The sequence below is a fragment of the Trachemys scripta genome, chromosome 8 (assembly GCF_013100865.1).
Source record: "Trachemys scripta elegans isolate TJP31775 chromosome 8, CAS_Tse_1.0, whole genome shotgun sequence".
Classification (NCBI taxonomy): Eukaryota; Metazoa; Chordata; order Testudines; family Emydidae; genus Trachemys; species Trachemys scripta.
This window is the reverse complement of record NC_048305.1, coordinates 108780658-108799247: the sequence shown is the minus strand read 5'-3', so window position 1 is coordinate 108799247 and position 18590 is coordinate 108780658. Positions and strand designations below refer to the sequence as shown.

General features: G+C 47.3%; 1 protein-coding gene across 1 annotated transcript; it reads left to right on the top strand.

Annotated features, from left to right (window-relative positions):
• Positions 1-509: 509 nt before the first annotated feature.
• On the top strand, positions 510-16417 carry CDC20 (cell division cycle 20; the record flags this gene model as incomplete). Its single annotated transcript, XM_034780014.1, is given in 10 exon segments — positions 510-746; positions 2812-2957; positions 5199-5295; positions 6038-6166; positions 7887-8083; positions 14063-14157; positions 14726-14957; positions 15237-15362; positions 15648-15765; positions 16162-16417. Coding segments are annotated over 10 exon segments (1536 nt in total). The 3' UTR covers positions 16335-16417.
• Between the last annotated feature and the right edge of the window lie 2173 nt (positions 16418-18590).

Sequence of the window (18590 nt, the reverse complement as noted above, 5' to 3'; positions counted from 1 at the left end):
TGGGTGTGGGGTGTCTGGCGACGGGGAGCACGGGGTGTGTGTATGGGCTGGGCGGAGAGCCTGTGGTGGGGGTGGGTGGGTGGCAGGGGGGGAGCCCGGAGTGCGTTGGGGTGTGTGTTTGGGCAGGGGAGAGCCTGTGATGTGTGTGGGTGGGGGGTGTCTGGCAGGAGGGGGGCACTGGGTATTTGGGTGTGGGGTGTCTGGCGGGGGGAGCACGGGGTGTGTGTATGGGCTGGGCGGAGAGCCTGTGGTGGGGGTGGGTGGGTGGCAGGGGGGGAGCCCGGAGTGCGTTGGGGTGTGTGTTTGGGCAGGGGAGAGCCTGTGATGTGTGTGGGTGGGGGGTGTCTGGCAGGAGGGGGGCACTGGGTATTTGGGTAGGGGGTGTCTGGCGGGGGGAGCATGGGGTGTGTTGGGGGGAGCCCGAGGTAGGGTGTAGTGGGGTGTGTCTGGCAGGAGGGTGGGGGCTGGTCTCTGACTCCCTGTCGGTCTCTCCCTCCCCTCCCCCAGATACCTCTCCCCTGCCATGGCGCAGTTTGTGTTTGAGAGCGACTTGCACGGTCTGCTGAAGCTGGACACCCCGATCCCCAACGCCCCGCTGGCGCGATGGCAACGCAAGGCCAAGGAGAGCAGTGCCTCTGTTGCTGGCCCCGGGCCCAGCCCTGCCAACACCAGCAGCACTGGCCTCTCCCCCATGAAACCAGCCAACCGGTCCCACAGCACCAGCAAAACCCCCTCCAAGACCCCCGGTGAGTCAGCTGGGGCCGGTGCCCCTGGGTGTGTGGCGGTGGGTGAGCAGACTTGGGGCCCTGCATCAGCCAGCTGCTTGTGTGGGAAGCAGTGCACCAGCGACCTAGCTGGTGTGACTCCGTTGACAGGGCACAGAAGGCTGATAGAGTACTGTCAGGGATCGAAAACTGGCAAAGAGGAAACCAAATAGGGTTAGTTCTCCTTATGGCAGAAGGCTACCAGAACTAGGTTCTGTGTGGTTTGATAAGTTTACTGCTGATCTGGAAAGGGGGATGAGCAGTGAGGGCAGGACAATTTGCAGATGACACAGCTGCTGAGGATAGTCTGAACTGGAGAGAATTGTGAAGAACTTCAGCGAGGCCTGAAGATGTTGGGTGAATGGGCAGCATGATGGCAAATGGAATCCTATGTTGCACATTGAAGGGAGAAACTTAAACTCCTCCTATACCTGATGGCCTCTAAATTAACTGTGTCAGCCCAAGAAAGGGAGCTTGGCAACCCCAAGGCAGCCCGAGAGGAGACCTCTAAGTATGCAGCTGTGTTTTTAAAAAAAAAAAAAAAGCTTGGTTGCGTTAGGAATGGTATAGTGAATAATACAGGAATATTCTCATTCAGTGGTCCCCAAACTGTTACCTCATGTGTGCCCCCCCTTACCCCTATCCATGCCCCTTCACATCTGGAGCTGGGAGTTGGGCCACAGTTCCGGTGGAGGAGGGGGTGTACAGGGATAAGGGGGTCAAGGCTGGGGCCAAGAGCAGAGAATGTTCCTCTGCACCCCTGGGGGGTGTACCCCACAGTTTGTGGACCTCTGTTCTAATGCCTTTACCTAAATCATTGGTTTAGCCTCATCTGAATACTGTGTACTACACTGGGCACCTTGTCTCTTCAGTAGTGCAGAACTAGAGGGGGCTCAGAAAAGCAATGAGAATGGTCTGTGAAAGCTCTTCTGTGAAGAGTGTTTGGGAAGACTGGTTTTGTTACCTTAAGAGTATGACTGGGATGGAGAATCTAATACGTATGCATGTATGCAGGAGGGCAAAAAAACCTCTTCCTGGAGAGGGAAGATCAGGAACTCTAGTTCTCCCTTTCTCATAACACAGAACAGGGGGGATGTTCAATTATATTGAAAGATGGGGAGACTCACAACCAGTACAAGGAATTTTTTTTCATAAAACATTAAACTGTGGAACCTACTGCCACAGCAAATCATAGAGGCTAAGGACTTGACACAATTCAGAAAGGGAATGGACATTTATATGGATATCAAGAATATTCAGAGTTAACATAATTGACAAATTCTAGAAGGGGTATTTTAAACTTTGTATGTCAGAGGTTAAGCTAATCTCTATTAGAGATCAGCAGGAGACCTATATGGGGCACATCTGCTACTTGGGGGTTGTTACGCCTTTCTCTGCTGCATCTGGAGCTGGCCTTGTTCGAGAGGATACTGAGGTAGATGGACCTTGTTGTCTGAGCCAACATTTTGAATTACCATGTAAGGATTCCTGGCTCTGGGGTCTGTAAGTGGCTGCAGTCACTGTGACTGGGCTCTGGTGTTGCTGAGCTCTGCACAGTGGATACTGGTGACCTTCTACATGGCAGTGCCACCAGTCTGTCCTCAGTCCCTCTAGAGGAGTCTGTTTGGCTGCTCCTGGAGAGGACTGAGGTCTGTATAGGTGAATGGCGAGCTTCTTCCTGGAGCTATGAGTGATGCTGCCTGCTGCTGAAGCCATTGCTTTGGCGTTCAGAGTCTCTCCTAATGAAGTGAAGCTGGGACCAGGCCCTTCTAAGATGTGCTGAGGTGAGGGCCAGCAGCACATGATCATTGGATTGGAGGCAGCTGGTTATCTACTGCATCAGTCTCTTCCCAGCCAATCGAGATCATGGGATTTGTGTGGCTGCACTAGAGCCTCCAGGCTGGCAAAACACCAATGCCTGGAAAACACGGTGTGCAGCCAGCAGTGCCTGAGGGCTTTGAGGCAAACACTCTCTATCTGGGGCCTTGCTGGGCAGTTTGCTTCAACTAACTGCAGATGGAATGGCTCTCTTCTGTATACAACACAGGTAAATCAGGATCCAAAATCCAGAGCACACCGACCAAGGCAGGCGGGGATCGCTATATTCCCAACCGCAGTGCCATGCAGATGGAGGTCGCTAGCTTCCTCTTGACCAAAGAGAATGATTCTTCTGAGGATACACCTACCAAGAAGGTGAGCAACACGTTCTCCTAAGAGCCAGTCCCTCCTAATCTTCTCCTGAGAAGCAAACTTCAGAGTATTCACACTGCTTCATGATGAGCAACTGGTGTGGTGCTCACATCTGCAGCACTCCACTTTATGGAGTGAGGCATGAAAAGTGGTGGCTGGAATGGGTAGAGCTGTACAAAGTTATTGTAGGAGACAAAGAATGAGGGCAGAGTGTGCTTTTTGTCTTGTCATATAATGCCTTGGGACCCTTGGCTGGCCTGCACTGCATCTGGCAGGTCTGAATGCAAACTTGTGGAAGGCTAATCATAGAATATCAGGGTTGGCAGGAACCTCAGGAGGTTATCTAGTCCAACCCCCTGCTCAAAGAAGGACCAATTCCCAACTAAATCATCCCAGCCAGGGTTTTGTCAAGCCTGACCTTAAAAACCTCTAAGAAAGGAGATTCCACCACCTCTCTAGGTAACCCATTCCAGTGCTTCACCAGCCTCATAGTGAAATTTGTTTTCCTATTATCCAACCTAAACCTCCCCCCACTGCAACTTGAGACCATTACTCCTTGTTCTGTCATCTGGTACCACTGAGAACAGTCTAGATCCATCCTCTTTGGAACCCCCTTTCAGGTAGTTGAAAGCAGCTATCAAATCCCCTGTCATTCTTCTCTTCTGCAGCATGCATGGGGCAGGGATCACTAGCAGGAGGGTCTCAGCCGATTGAAGTCACTAAAACACAGGATTGGGGACTTCAACGGCAGAGTCCAGGGAAGGGTCTTGCGGCCTGCAGCATGCAGGGGGCCAGACCAGATGATCATAATGGTCCCTTCTGACCTTAAAGTCTATGAGTCTATGAGACTAAACAATCCCAGTTCCTTCAGCCTCTCCTCATAAGTCACGTGCTCCAGCCCCCTAATCATTTTTGTTGACCTCCGCTGGACTCTTTCCAATTTGTCCACATCCTTGTAGTGTGGGGCCCAAAACTGGACACAGTATTCCAGATGAGGCTTACCAGAGGGGAATTATCACATCCCTCGATCTGCTGGCAATGCACCTATTTATACAGCCCAAAATGCCGTTAGCCTTCTTGGCAACAAGGGCACATTGTTGACTCATATCCAGCTTCTCGTCCACTGTAACCCCTAAGTCCTTTTCTGCAGAACTGCTGCCTAGCCGCTCGGTCCCTAGTCCACTTCTGTCCAAAGTGCAGGACTCTGCACTTGTTGAAACTCATTGGATTTCTTTTGGCCCAATCCTCTAATTTGTCTAGGTCCCTCTGTATCCTATCCCTACCCTCCAGCGTATCTACCATTCCTCCCAGTTTAGTGTCCTCTGCAAACTTGCTGAGAGTGCAGTCCATGCCATCCTCCAGATCATTAATGAAGATATTGAACGAAACTGGCCCCAGGCCTGACCCTTGGGGCACTCTGCTTGATACCGGCTGCCAACTAGACATGGAGCCATTGATCACTACCCGTTGAGCCCGACGATCTAGCCAGCTTTCTATCCACCTTACAGTCCATTCATCCAGCCCATACTTCTTTAACTTGCTGGCAAGAATACTGTGGGAAACCATATCAAAAGCTTAAAGTCAAAGAATAACACTTCCACTGCTTTCCCCTCATCCACAGAGCTAGTTCTCATCATAGAAGGCAATTAGGTTAGTCAGGCATGACTTGCCCTTGGTGAATCCATGCTGACTGTTCCTGATCACGTTCCTCTAAGTGCTTCAGAATTGATGAGACTTGCACACACAGAGCTGGCTATTCCAGGCTCAAAGCTTGAGGACTTGGCTGCATAAGGAAATTCCACAGAACTTGTTGTGGAATAAGCTATTTAGCAATAGCTGTGGCACTTTAAATTCACGGCCTATATTATTCTGGAATGATTCTCCATATAGACAAGTCATGAAGCAGCTGTACAAAGCCAGCCCCTTGTGGCCATATTTCCAGACTGAGAATGGGATGCAAAAAAGGACAAATCTGGGGGCAGTTGGTACACTACAAAACTGGCCAAACAGGACACAGCTGTTCAAGTGAACTAGGGGCAGCCTGGAGAACTGGCTTGCATGCGGCTGGTTCTCCAAGCAAAGCAGCATACCATCTGGAGCAGAGGGAACTACCTTAAGCTGATGGCACAGCTGGGACCATGGGGCCACGGAGCTATTGAGCTACATTCCTGTTCTGCCTGTATTCCCTCTGAATGGGGTAGGAAGACTCTAGTTTGCCTGAGAGGATCTGTATCTTCTCTACAGGAGCAACAGAAGGCTTGGGCGCTGAATCTGAATGGGTTTGATGTGGAAGAAGCAAAGATCCTCCGGCTTAGTGGGAAGCCTCAAAATGCCCCAGAAGGTATGCCGGGTTTGGGGGTGATCTGAATGCACCTTCTGTGCTGTAGGGAAGAAGGGCTCCTTTCCCTCAAAAGAGGGATCCATAACAGAACCCTGACTCGTGTCCTGTGTACTCTCCCACCCCAAGTAATGGGATGTGTTCAAATAGCTGTGTACCAGACTGAGCTCTGGAGCACCATGAGTTCCTTAATAGCTTTCCTTTGTGGTCAGTGGCTTACTGGCATCCTGACCACTGCACACCCCTCAAGTCTAAGCTTAGCAGTAGCTGCACAGGTCATTGGCACTAAAAAGAGCAAATCTTCCCTAAGAATTTGCTTTTGGCCCTAAGCTCCTTCAAGGAAAAGCTGCAGTAGAATATTTGGTAGCCCCCACCCACCCAATACTATCCTTGATTTAAGTCACGCTTCAATTAAACTGTTAATTAACAGAGGATTGCGGAAAGTGAAACTTCCTAATCCCACCAATTTGAATCTGGTTTCAGCAGGTAAAGTAGCTGCCATCTGAAGGTAGCTCGATGGATTACATAAAAGGAGTGCGACTCATCAGCTCAGTCTCCTAGTGGGCAGGGGTCATAACTGGCACTACAGCTTGCTCCACTGGCCTGAACCAAGTGCATCTCCCTTTTAAGTCTTGGCTTTGCCTTCAGTGCAAGACTCCCTGTGCCTAGGTGAGCCACAAGTCTGCCAGGATGAGTTGGTAGAAACTATCTAATGAGTAACCATTGCTGTCTCTCTGGTTTTCAGGTTACCAGAATAACCTGAAAGTGCTCTACAGCCAGAAAACAACACCTGGGTCCAGCAGGAAGAATGGCAGATATATTCCCTCCATGCCAGACCGGATCCTGGATGCGCCAGAGATCCGTAACGACTACTGTAAGCAGGTTCTGCTGCTGTGTGCAGGGCCCTCGGTGGCCCGCTGTATTCCTGTCCATACTAGTATTTGCTACCCTCCCTGTGCCATGCCCTTTATAAATGTCACAAGGGTACTACTTGCTTCCTCTTCACCCTGCATGAAGAGATTAAATAAGATCAGACTTAAGAGTTCTTGCAATATCTTTGATGCCATCTCCAACTCAAACTGTCACTTGGTGCCACTGGTTGGCTATCCTCCAGCCCATTTGTCAGTCCATATGAGTGTCCCATTGTAGCTAATTCTAAGTAAGATTTTGAAAGTGTCTCTCCATAGGATCCTGGTCTTGTTCACCCCTTATTCCCTTCACTCACTCTGTTCTTCACTTTGTCTAGCAGGTTTCTTTTCTCTAACCTCAGACTTCTCATGACTTGAAGGGCCATCCCCCTCTGGAAGTCTGTACTAAGACTTGTTCCACTAGGGACTGAAATTAGCCTCACCAGGAACTTCCTGCTGGGATTGCTCTTGTTTGGATGGTGCCTCTCCCTTGGTTCTATGACTGCAGAACCTTGTGTACTCCCAAAGGAGTTCTTCAGCAAATCCATTAGTGTCAGACTGTCTCTCATCTAGACCTGCTGGCTTGTATGTTTAAACTTGAATGCGGCTGAGCAGAAGGCAAGTCCCTTGCTCTTCTTGAAGAGGAACTCAAAAGTCAGGCTTAAAGGGTTCAGTACTGTCCGTTTTCAGTTGTAATTAACTTCTGCCCTTCCTTTGTGAGTGGGTGGCTCTGGTCCCCATCTGCTGATATCTGAAAGTGCCTCTTTCCTTTATACTCCTGTTGCTGGCACTAACTCTGTGCTCTCCTTACTACCCTGACTCTGAATGCTCCTGTCTGGCTGCACTTCCACTTCAGGACAAGTTGTCTCCACTCTCAGGCCTCTGATTATCCCATTGGGCAATCACACTGGCAGCTTTTGTGCCTCATAGCCTGTAGGGATTGTGGTGGCTTTTACCACTTTCTGTTGCACCTCATTCAAAAGGCCAAAGATAGGTGGGGAAATGTGTGCTCTTATTGCTGCCGTTTCCTTCATTGTGCCGTGCAGGCTGGGTTCCTCTCTCTGAGAGGATGCCAAAAATTCCCTCTAGGAATGAGGGGGCTTGGGCTCAGTCATCAATCCCCCTACCCCAAATCAGCTGCTTTAGTGAGAAGGTAGTTCTACCTAGGAGTAAGGTGGGTGGGGTGAAAATAGCAGACAGTGCCTGTTCTCAGCCACGGCAGGGCAGCTCCCTTCCTTGGCTCAGCAGTTTGGTCCTGGAGGACCAATGGAGCCTTCTCTAAGCTCGGTCAGTGCTGTGTCAGTGGCACGCTTAGGGCAAACTAACACACAGGCTGACTCTGGGTGGCTTGCTGAATAGTGTCTCTATCTAACCTTATAGGAAAGGGAGTTCAGAGCTTCATGCACCTGGACTGGAACGAAAAGCTTCAGTGCGCTGATCTTGTTAGCTAGGACTCCAACATGCCACAAGGCCAATCCCCTTGCCTGTAGAATGCCATACACCTGTGGAACTATAGGAATAAATCAGTTGTGCCGTTGGGAGTTCCTGGTCCATCAGCATTGGGGGTGAAGAACTGGGGGGGTCTCTTGCCATGGTGCTGAGCCAGGCTGCAGGCAAGACTTCCCTGGGGTATTGTAATGAGCAGCGGGCATAATGGGTGACCTGTGCTGTGTCTTCTGATCTTAGATCTGAACCTCATTGACTGGAGCTCCCAGAACTTCCTGGCTGTGGCTCTGGATAACTCTGTGTATCTGTGGAATTACTCCTCTGGCGAGATCATCCAGCTGCTGCAGATGGAGCAGCCAGATGACTACATCTCATCAGTGTCCTGGATCAAAGAAGGAAACTACCTTGCTGTTGGCACCAGCAATGCTGAGGTCCAGGTGAGAGGGATTGCACAGTACAGGGAAGAGTCTTTTAAATAGAGGCTCCTGGCCAGGGACCATTGTTGATGCCTTTAACGACTGCTTCTTGGAGCAGGTAGTCCTGAACCCACAAGGTGAGAGGCAATTCTTTATTTAAGTAGTACACACAGGATCTGGTCTAAAAGGTGAATATAGCTGAACCACTTGGTAATAGCAACTGTAATGTAATAAACTTAACATCCTTGTAGAGGGGAAAATACTAGCCTCCCTTCCCCAACAATAGAATTTAAAAAGTCAAAAAGACCTGCACAAAAATGAGGAAGCTTCTTAAACAGAAATTAAAAGGCACAGTGACAAGAGTGAAATGCCTGCAAGCTGCATGGGAACTTTAAAAACACCATTATAGAGGCTCACTACATGTATACCCCAAATTTAAAAAGTAAGAGAACCAAAAAACACCACTATGGCTAAACAGAGTGTAAAAGGCATTCAGAGACCAAAAGACTTCCTTTAAAATTTGGAAGTCGAATCCTACTGAGGGAAAACAGAAAGGAACAAACTCTGGCAAGTCAAGTGTAAAAGTACCAATTAGGCTGGCCATAAAAGAATTTGAAGAGCAACTAGCAAAAGACAAACTTAACAACAAAAATTGAGTGCTTCAGAAGCAGAAACAATCAGTGGGGCCACTGGATGATTGAGATGCTAAAAGCATTCAAGGAAGATGAGGCCGTTACAGAGAAGCTAAATGAATTCTTTGCATCAGTCTTCGCTGCATAGGATGTGAGGGAGATTCTCACACCTGAGCCATTCTTTTTAGGTGACATATCTGAGGAACTGTTCCAGATTGTGGGGTCAATAGAAGTTTTGGAACAAACTGATAAATTAAACAGTAATAAGTCACCAAGACCAGATGCTATTCACCCAAGAGTTCTGAAGGAACTCAGATACAAAATTGCAAAACTACTAACTGATATGTAACCATCGCTTAAATCAGTTTCTGTAATAGATGACTGGAGGATAGCTAATGTAATACCGATTTTTTTAAAAAGGTCTCCAGAGGTGATCTTGGCAATTACAGGCCAGTAGGCCTAACTTCAGTACTAGGCAAACTGGTTAAAACTAAAACAGAATTATCCAGCTCATAGATGAACACGATATGCTGGGGAAGAGCCAACGTGACTTTTGCAAAGGGAAATCCTGCCTCATCAATCCATTAATTGTTTGAGTGGGGTCAAACGTGTGATCCAGTGGATATAGTGAACTTGGACTTTCAGAATCCTTTGACAAGTCACTCACCAAGGGGTCTTAAGCAAAGTAAGGAGTCATGAGATAAGAGGAAAGACCCTCTCTTGGATCATAACTGCTTAAAAGATGAGAACCAAAGGGTAGGGATAAATGGTCAGTTCACTCAGTTGAGAGGTACATAGAGTCCCCCAAAGATCTATACTGGGACATGTGCTGTTCAACATATTCATAAATGATTGCGAAACAGAGAGAAACAGTGAGGTGGCAAAGCTTGCAGATGATTCTAAATTACTCAGGATAGTGAAGTCCAAAGCAGACAGCAAAGAGTTACAAAAGGATCTTACAAAACTGGGTGACTGGACAAGAAAATGGCAGATTGCATTTATCAACATTGAATTTCAAGTAATTCCCATTGGAAAACATAATCCCAACTATGCATCTAAAATGATGGGATCTAAATTAGGTATTACCACTCATGAAAGATCTTGGCATCATCATGGATGGTTCTCTGAAAACATCTGCTCAATGTGCAGCATCCGTCAAAAAAGCTAAGTGTTAGGAATCCTTAGGAGAAAGGATAGATAAATAAGACAGAAAATATGCCACTACATAAATCCATGGTATGCTTATACCTTGACTATTGCATACAGTTCTGGTCTCTCCATCTTAAAAAAGATGTATCAGAATTTGGAGAAGTAGAGAGAAGGGCAACAAAAATTAAGAGGATGGAACAGCTTCCAAATGAGGAAAGATTAAAAAGACTGGGACTGTTCAGCTTGGGAAAGAAATGACTGTGGGGGGATATGATAGAAGTAGGGCTGTCAGTTAATCGCAGTTAACTGGTGCAATTAATCGCACTGTTAAACAATAGACTCCCAATTGAAATGTATTAAATATTTTGGATGGTTTTTCTACATTTTCAATTATATTGATTTCTATTACAACATAGAATACAAAGTGTACACTGCTCACTTTATATTACAAATTTTTGCACTGTAAACATTATAAAAGAAATAGTATTTTTCAATTCACCTCATACAAGTATCATAATGCAATCTCTTTATCGTGGAAGTGTAACTTACAATTGTATATTTTTCTGTTACATAACTGCACTCAAACAAAACATTGTAAAACTTTAGCGCCTACAAGTCCACTCTGTCCTACTTTTTGTTCAGCCAATCGCTAAGAGGGGGGAGGGATAGCTCAGTGGTTTGAGCATTGGCCTGCTAAACCCAGGGTTGTGAGTTCAATCCTTGAGGGGATCACTTAGGGATCTGGGGCAAAAATCTGTCTGGGGATTGGCCCTGCTTTGAGCAGGGGTTTGGACTAGATGACCTCCTGAGGTCCCTTCCAACACTGATATTCTATGATTCTATGAAGACAAACAAGTTTGTTTACATGTACAGGAGATAATGCTGCCTGCTTCTTATTTACAATGTCACCTGAAAGTGAGAACAGGCGTTCGCATGGCACTGTTGTAGCTGGCATTGCAAGGTATCTACGTGCCAGATATGCTAAACATTTGTATGTCCCTTCATGCTTCAATCACCATTCCAGAGGACATGCATCCAACCTGGTGATGGGTTCTGCTCGATAACGATCCAAAGCAGAGCAGACTGATGCATGTTCATTTTCATCATCTGAGTCAGATGCCACCAACAGAAGGTTGATTTTATTTTTGGGGGGGTTGGGCTTTGTCGATTCCACATCTGAATGTTGCTCTTTTAAGATTTCTGAAAGCATGCTCCACAGCTTATCCCGCTCAGATTTTGGAAGGCACTTCAGATTCTTAAACTTTTGGTCAAGTGCTGTAGCTATTTTTAGAAATCTCACATTGGTGGTACCTTCTTTGCATTTTGTCAAATCTGCTGTGAAAGTGTTCTTTAAATGAACATGTGCTGAGTCATCATCCGAGACTGCTATAACATGAAATATATGGCAGAATGTGGGTAAAACAGAGCAGGAAACATACAATTCTCCCCTAAAATGTTCAGTCACAAATTTAATGCCCCCCCCCCCCCCCCCTTCTCTCTCTCTTCTATTTTGGTTTTTTTTTTAAATTAAAAATGAGCAAAATGGAAGCATGTCCTCTGGAATGGTGGCCGAAGCACGAAGGGGCATTCAAATGTTTAGCATATCTGGCACGTAGATACCTTGCAATGCCAGCTACAACAGTGCCATGCGAACGCCTGTTCTCACTTTCAGGTGACATTGTAAATAAGAAGCAGGCAGCATTATCTCCTGTACATGTAAACAAACTTGTTTGTCTTAGCGATTGGCTGAACAAAAAGTAGGACAGAGTGGACTTGTAGGCGCTAAAGTTTTACAATGTTTTGTTTGAGTGCAGTTATGTAACAGAAAAATATACAATTGTAAGTTACACTTCCACGATAAAGAGATTGCATTATGATACTTGTATGAGGTGAATTGAAAAATACTATTTCTTTTATAATGTTTACAGTGCAAAAATTTGTAATATAAAGTGAGCAGTGTACACTTTGTATTCTATGTTGTAATAGAAATCAATATAATTGAAAATGTAGAAAAACCATCCAAAATATTTAATACATTTCAATTGGGAGTCTATTGTTTAACAGTGCGATTAATTGCACCAGTTAACTGCGATTAACTGACAGCCCTACTTCTATCATATCCCCCCACAGTCATTTCTTTCCCAAGCTGAACAGTCCCAGTCTTTTTAATCTTTCCTCATTTGGAAGCTGTTCCATCCTCTTAATTTTTGTTGCCCTTCTCTCTACTTCTCCAAATTCTGATACATCTTTTTTAAGATGGAGAGACCAGAACTGTATGCAATAGTCAAGGTATAAGCATACTTTCCCGCAAATGAAAACAAACTTGTTTGAGCGATTGGCTGAACAAGCAGGACTGAGGACTTGTAGGCTCTAAAGTTTTACATTGTTTTGTTTTTGAGTGCAGTTATTTTTTTGTACATGATTCTACGTTTGTCAGTTCAACTTTCACAATGGAGATTGCACTACAGTACTTGTAGTAGTTTTCAATTCACCTAATACTTTTACAGTGCAAATATTTATATTTTTATTACAAAGTGAGCACTGTACACTTTGTATTCTGTGTTGTAATAGAAATCAATAGATTTGAAAATGTAGAAAACAATCCAAAAATATTAAAATAAATGGTATTCTATTGTTTAATAGCGCAATTAATTTATTTTTTTTAATTGCTTGACAGCCCTAGATAGATGTCTATAAAATCACGAATGGCATGGAGAAATAGAATAAGGAAGTGTTATTTACCCCCTTCACAGACACAAATCAAGGTCATCCAATGAAATTAATAGATAGCAGGCTTAAAACATACGGAAATACTACTTCACAAACCGCACAGTCGACCTGTGGAACTTGTTGTCAGGCAGTGTTGTGGAGGTCAAATAACTGGGTTCAAAAAAGAATGAGAAGTTCATGGATGACAGGTCCATCAATGGCAATTAGCCAAGAGGGTCAGGGATGCTCCCATGCTCCGGATGTCCCTAAAACTCTTGACTGCCAGAAGCTGGGACTGGATGATATGGATCACGTAACAAAGTGCCCTGTTCTTTTCACTCCCACTGAAGCACCTGGCACTGTCCACTGTCAGACAGGATACTGGGCTAGGTGGAGTACTGGTCTGACTGGTGTGGCTGTTTTCATGACCATCAGTAGTGCTGCGGCTGCACAAATACTCAGTTGTACAGCTCTGAATGCAGCACAGCTAAGCAGCCCGAGGGAGCTTCTCAGGGCAGCAACTATGCCTAGGGGCTCCACAAGCCTTGACTCTCTTCAGCTCAAGTTGTAGCAGCTTATTCTTTTAGCCCTTGAGCTCCCTGGTTCAATCCCCGCTGTACTGGCCAGGAGGGCCTGTGATGGAACTTAGAATCTTTAAATCAAGAGTGAGTGTTTCTGAATATAAGATATGGTAGTTCAGTAACAAACTATTGGGCTTGATGAAGGAACTGCTGTGTGGACGGACCCTCGTGGCTTCACTGTCTCTAAATCCTGAGTGCTGCCGGGTCCCTGAACACTAGGCTTGCAGGCAATCTGTATTGCTCGGAGCATGATGCCCTACCTCCGGAGGGCAATGTGCTTCAGTCACTCTGGGCAGCAAAGGAAACTGTACTATTAGGTCAGAAGAACTCTCCTGGCTCATGGAGTGAGTGGCTCAGCACAGATGCCAAGTGACCACCTCAAACTCCTGAATGCCAGGGGGAGGCTAATGCATTAGAGCTGCTGCCTGCCAGAGCCAAGGGGGGTGGAAATGTATCTGCATTGCAGGCGGTTTGCAACCTTCACTCCAAACATAGGCATCTCGTACGCTACTTATAGATCCTTCTAAAGGCAGCAAACTTCCTCTCCTGGGCTAGTGGAATGAAGCTAATTCCTGTGCAGAGAGGGCAGCAGGGATATGCCCTACTTCATGTTCCCATTGTCCAAAGTTCAAACTCTCTGGGCAGTGCCTTCTAGTGAGTTTTGTGACGATGGCACTGAGTTGTTAGCACTTGGTAACTAATTGGGAAGGCCCCCAATATATAGCTAGAGTTTCCAACTGTCTCATGGGCAACAGGTATAAAATTCTTTGGATGGCTCCATAGCCTAGTGCCCTGAGAGGTTTAAATGCTAGCCTGCAAGCAAAGGGACCCAGGATTTGACAGCTAAGGAATGCACCAATGTGACAAGGGCTCTAGTCTCCTCTCCTTGCACAATTAGAGAAATGACTGCTCTTAATGTCTCTTTGCAGCTGTGGGACATACAGCAACAGAAACGGCTCCGAAATATGACCAGCCATTCTTCCCGTGTAGGGTCACTGAGCTGGAACAGCTACATCCTCTCCAGGTAAGGACACGACCAAGGCATGGCAAAACACTTTGCTGAGCCCCCTGCTCTAGAGGAACAGATGGGAAAAACCAAATTGACACTGCATGTGCTCAGTGATCTGTTCACAAAGCCAGAAGTGCAGTCTTGCATGGACCCACTTCAGCATAACCAGGGCACAGATTCCCCAGATGCCAATAGAAAGTCAGTGAAGTCCTGGTGAACAGCCTGTTTCTGCCCTGGGCTGCTGCAACTCCTCCCTGGTGTCTTGCCCTGCTTGGGGGAGGGACCTGTATATGTCCTAGCCTCTGATTAGAAGGGGCTGGATTTAAGCCCCTGAATGTAGGGGCAGTGGGAGGGCCCTCCATTCCCCATAACCTCTGTATGAGTCCTCTGCAGTGCAGTCCCTGCTGCTGTGTTCCACTGTCCCCAGTAGCAGGTGACACCAAGATTACAGCATCACTGAATAGCTGCCCTTGCTGAAATGCCTGTCCAGGAGCTCTGCAGTGGGAGCCCCTTGGAGCAGTGCTGAGATGGAATATAGCTCACAAGCACAATATGGCCCTGATTCAGAAACTTCCCTCTGCAGTGGGGCGAGGACCGGTCATATCCATCACCATGATGTCCGGGTTGCTGAGCACCACGTGGCCACGCTTGCTGGCCACACGCAGGAGGTGTGTGGGCTCAAGTGGTCGCCCGATGGTCGCTACCTGGCCAGTGGAGGCAATGACAACCTGGTGAATGTCTGGCCATGTGCCCAAGGGGACAGTGGTGACTTTGCTCCTGTGCAGACCTTCACTCAGCATCAGGGTGCTGTCAAGGTGAGTGGGTGGCTTGTGCGAGATTTGTTTGTTGTGCACAGGGCAGAGAGTGATGCAGCAGCTGCTGGGTTCCACTTTCCTCTGTCAGTGCACTGGCAGTCTCCATCTGTTGGAGAGGGACTTCTCCTGGGACATATGAAGACTCTGCCTGCATCCTGGCCAGCCAGTGCTGCTCATGCTGCTGCATGGATGCAGAGCTGCTGTGGCTTGGCCTGACCTGTAAGGGCAATGGGGCACAAGCTGTTCTTGCGTGTCTTATGACTGGTGCCTCTCTCGTAGGCTGTGGCCTGGTGCCCATGGCAGTCAAATGTCCTGGCCACAGGTGGTGGGACAAGTGACAGACACATCAGGATCTGGAATGTGTGTTCAGGCACCTGCCTCAACGCGGTAGATGCCCACTCCCAGGTGAGCTTCAGCACTGACTCTGTCCAAGACTGCGCTTTGGCACAATGAGCAGCATAAGTGCTGCCAAGGGATGGAACCTGAAGGCCAGGGCCTGGGATACTTCCCAGGAGAGCATGGGGGATGCTGGGGGGAGGCTTCTTGTCTCTGGATGGGGGTGGATGTTGGGTACTACTGCAGTGTATGTGCCCCTTCCTTGTGGGCTCTTTTGGGAGGTGAGGAGCTGGTCCCCAAACTAGGCGGCTGCTGGTCTGCTACCTGCCAGTGTAACAAACTGCCTCCTTACAGGTGTGCTCCATCCTGTGGTCGACAAACTACAAGGAGTTCATTTCTGGTCATGGCTTTGCACATAATCAGCTGGTGGTGTGGAAATACCCTACCATGGCCAAGGTCACAGAGTTGAAAGGTAGGTCTGCATCTGAGAGGGCTGGGATCCAAGGCAGTGCGAAAGGGCTTGGCTGCATCCAGACAGATCCTGAAAGTAAAGTCACTCTCCAGTCTTCGTGAGAGCACAGCAGCAGCATGCTTATGAGATAGGGCGATGGCGGCAAGGCACGTCCTGCTGGGAAGTGACTCCGCCCTAGGGAAGGCTGAGGGATCAGGTCTCCTTTGAGTTCCCGTGTTCAGCCTTGCAGACTGCCCAGGTCAGCCTGAGCATCAGCTGGGCAGGATGGAGTCTGTTTATGGGGGGAGAGCGGACTGAACTGGGAATGTGATTTGGGCATGAATGTGGCTGAGAAGGACTGTGGTATTGGTGGGGGATGTGAGCAGAGCCCTGACAGTGCAGCGCCTCCTTCCCCAGGTCACACAGCCAGAGTCCTGAACCTGACCATGAGCCCCGATGGCTCAATAGTGGCATCTGCAGCCGCTGATGAAACATTGCGGCTTTGGCGCTGCTTTGAGATGGATCCGGTGAAGAAGAAGGAGAAGGCAAGCAGTGCCAAGAGCAGCATCATTCACCAGGGCATCCGGTGAGCCTGCGAGATGCCACTGGCAAGAGATGTGGCTACACTCTGTACAGTATTTTAAATGTCAATAAATACCTTAGTCTGCTTTTATGGAGTCTGATGGAATAAGTGACCCTGGCTTGTCTTGGGATCAGACCTGCCACGGCTGGACCCTGGGAGCCAGTGATCCAGTTAGTCAGCCAAAGGAATAGGGGAGTGGTTGGACAAGGAGCTAGGCTACCTGTCTGGAGCCCTTCCAGTCTGGGAAGAACCCTCCCAACCAAATCCCTTCTATACTGGCTGGGCCGCAGCCGTGCTGCACAGTGGAGTTATGGTGGGCACTGAGCTGTAAAGCTGGCATAGCTCCTGTAGAGGTAAGTGGTGGTGGCAAGGCTGAGAAGCTTTTTCTTAAACCAAAGTGCCTTGAAACAGCCTATCATTGCCCCTGGGTTAGACTCAAGGCTCCTGCTGGTCCCTAGAATTGCTAGGGGGCTTGACTCGGACAAAAAGGAAATTTTAAGGTTCAGTGTTCCCCCTTCCAGCTCCAAGGGGGCTGAAGTAGACACCTGCGAGCAGTCATTCCTGTGCTTTGTGGCCCATCTGCTTCAGGCTGGCAAGGTGACTCCAGGTATAAGCAAGGCTGGCCCTTGCCATGGGTATAGTCTCCCCAGCTGTGCTTGGTCCTCATTATTCCAGTCCTACAGCAGACTGATTCTTTCTGTGCACAGCTGCCTTAGAAAGATAGGCACTAACAGCCAAGAGCAGTGTATGGAGCATTGCTAGTGTCTGGACTACAAAATGCAATGCTCTGCTCAGGGCAACTTCCCAGTCTGTGATACCTGAGGCCCTTGGCCCTGTCGAGTACTGTAGAAGTACAGCTGAACTACTTCAACCCTTGTTTGCACAGGGTCAGAACTTGGCAGCATGGCTCCTGCCCCTCTCCAGTGCTCATTTTGCTAACAGACAAGGAGTGGTGGGGGCTAGAGTGTGTCCCTTCTGGAAGACTTCTCCCTCAATGTGTGCTCCTTGCTGTGCAGTCTTCCTTGAGATGTTGAGAACAAAATTAAGGAACCAAACCACGGGAAGGGATATGATTAATGACTTGCCTATGCACTAAGGGTAGGAGTTTGGCAACAAACAAGGCCCTGGAATTGCTCAAAGATGAGCATAAATTCACTCTAGGTGCTATTACTTCAATGGGGTAGGATGAATTGCACAACTGGTATCTTAAAATAATGCTTATAACCTAGTTGGGTAGGAACAAGTGGACAAATGAGGAGCAGGAGTATCACTGTCAACACTACTATTACCTAGTTCTTGGGTCAGTGATAACTTGGAAGAAAATGATCCACAAATGCAATCCATGTCTTAACAGATAAACCACACCCTGGGCTACTAGTTAGTGTTGGTGCTGTACCCTCCAATCACACTAAGGAACAGGATAATTGTCTTCTTATGCACCTGTTTACAATGTGGAGGTGGGAGGGGGAAGTCACATGCTCACAGGGGCCTTCAATTTGAGGGAGGCATGTTGGAGATCTGATCTGGCCTGTACTAAACATCCTTGGAATTTCTAAATGTTACAACCAACACAGACCAATTCTTTATTAGACTTTGCCTTAAGGGCTAGAGGACATGAGCACTGACCTAACAGATAAGGAGAGTTTAGGTACCATTGTATGTGACTTGAGCATATTTATAATCAAGCTCAAGCAAGTCTAGAGTTGTAATATATCTACTGCTATTTTAATGGGGCCAAATTCACAAGGGTGAAAGCTGTAATGAATAAATCAGACAATGGTGAATGATTATTGGGACTTGTTCAAGAACACCTCCCTTGATGCCTAAAATGTCATAATCCCACAAATGAAGAAGGCTGTTCTGGTTTAAAAAAACAATGTGGGAGTAGATGGGGACGCAGAAACAGCTCTTAAAAAATAACAAAATAATATATAACAAGGAGAAGGTGATATAAATGAGAAGTTAGCAAGTGTAGAAAATTGACGAAGGAAGCAAAGGGACAGAAGGAGAAATCTATGCAGAGTTATGGATAGTAAAGGGTTTTCAGAATATATTACAAACAAAAATGGTGGTGCTGGTAATGAATGCTTGAATGTGAAGGTATCTACATCTACCATAAAGAATGTAGGCCATACTAGCGTAGTGGTGCAGGGACTCTAATGGGGGAAATAGTGACTCTTACAAAGATGTGGGGGGCATGGTGTATCATCAGCTGAACAGGTGTGCTCACTGGGAGGCTGGTGCCAAAAGAACTTAAAGGATC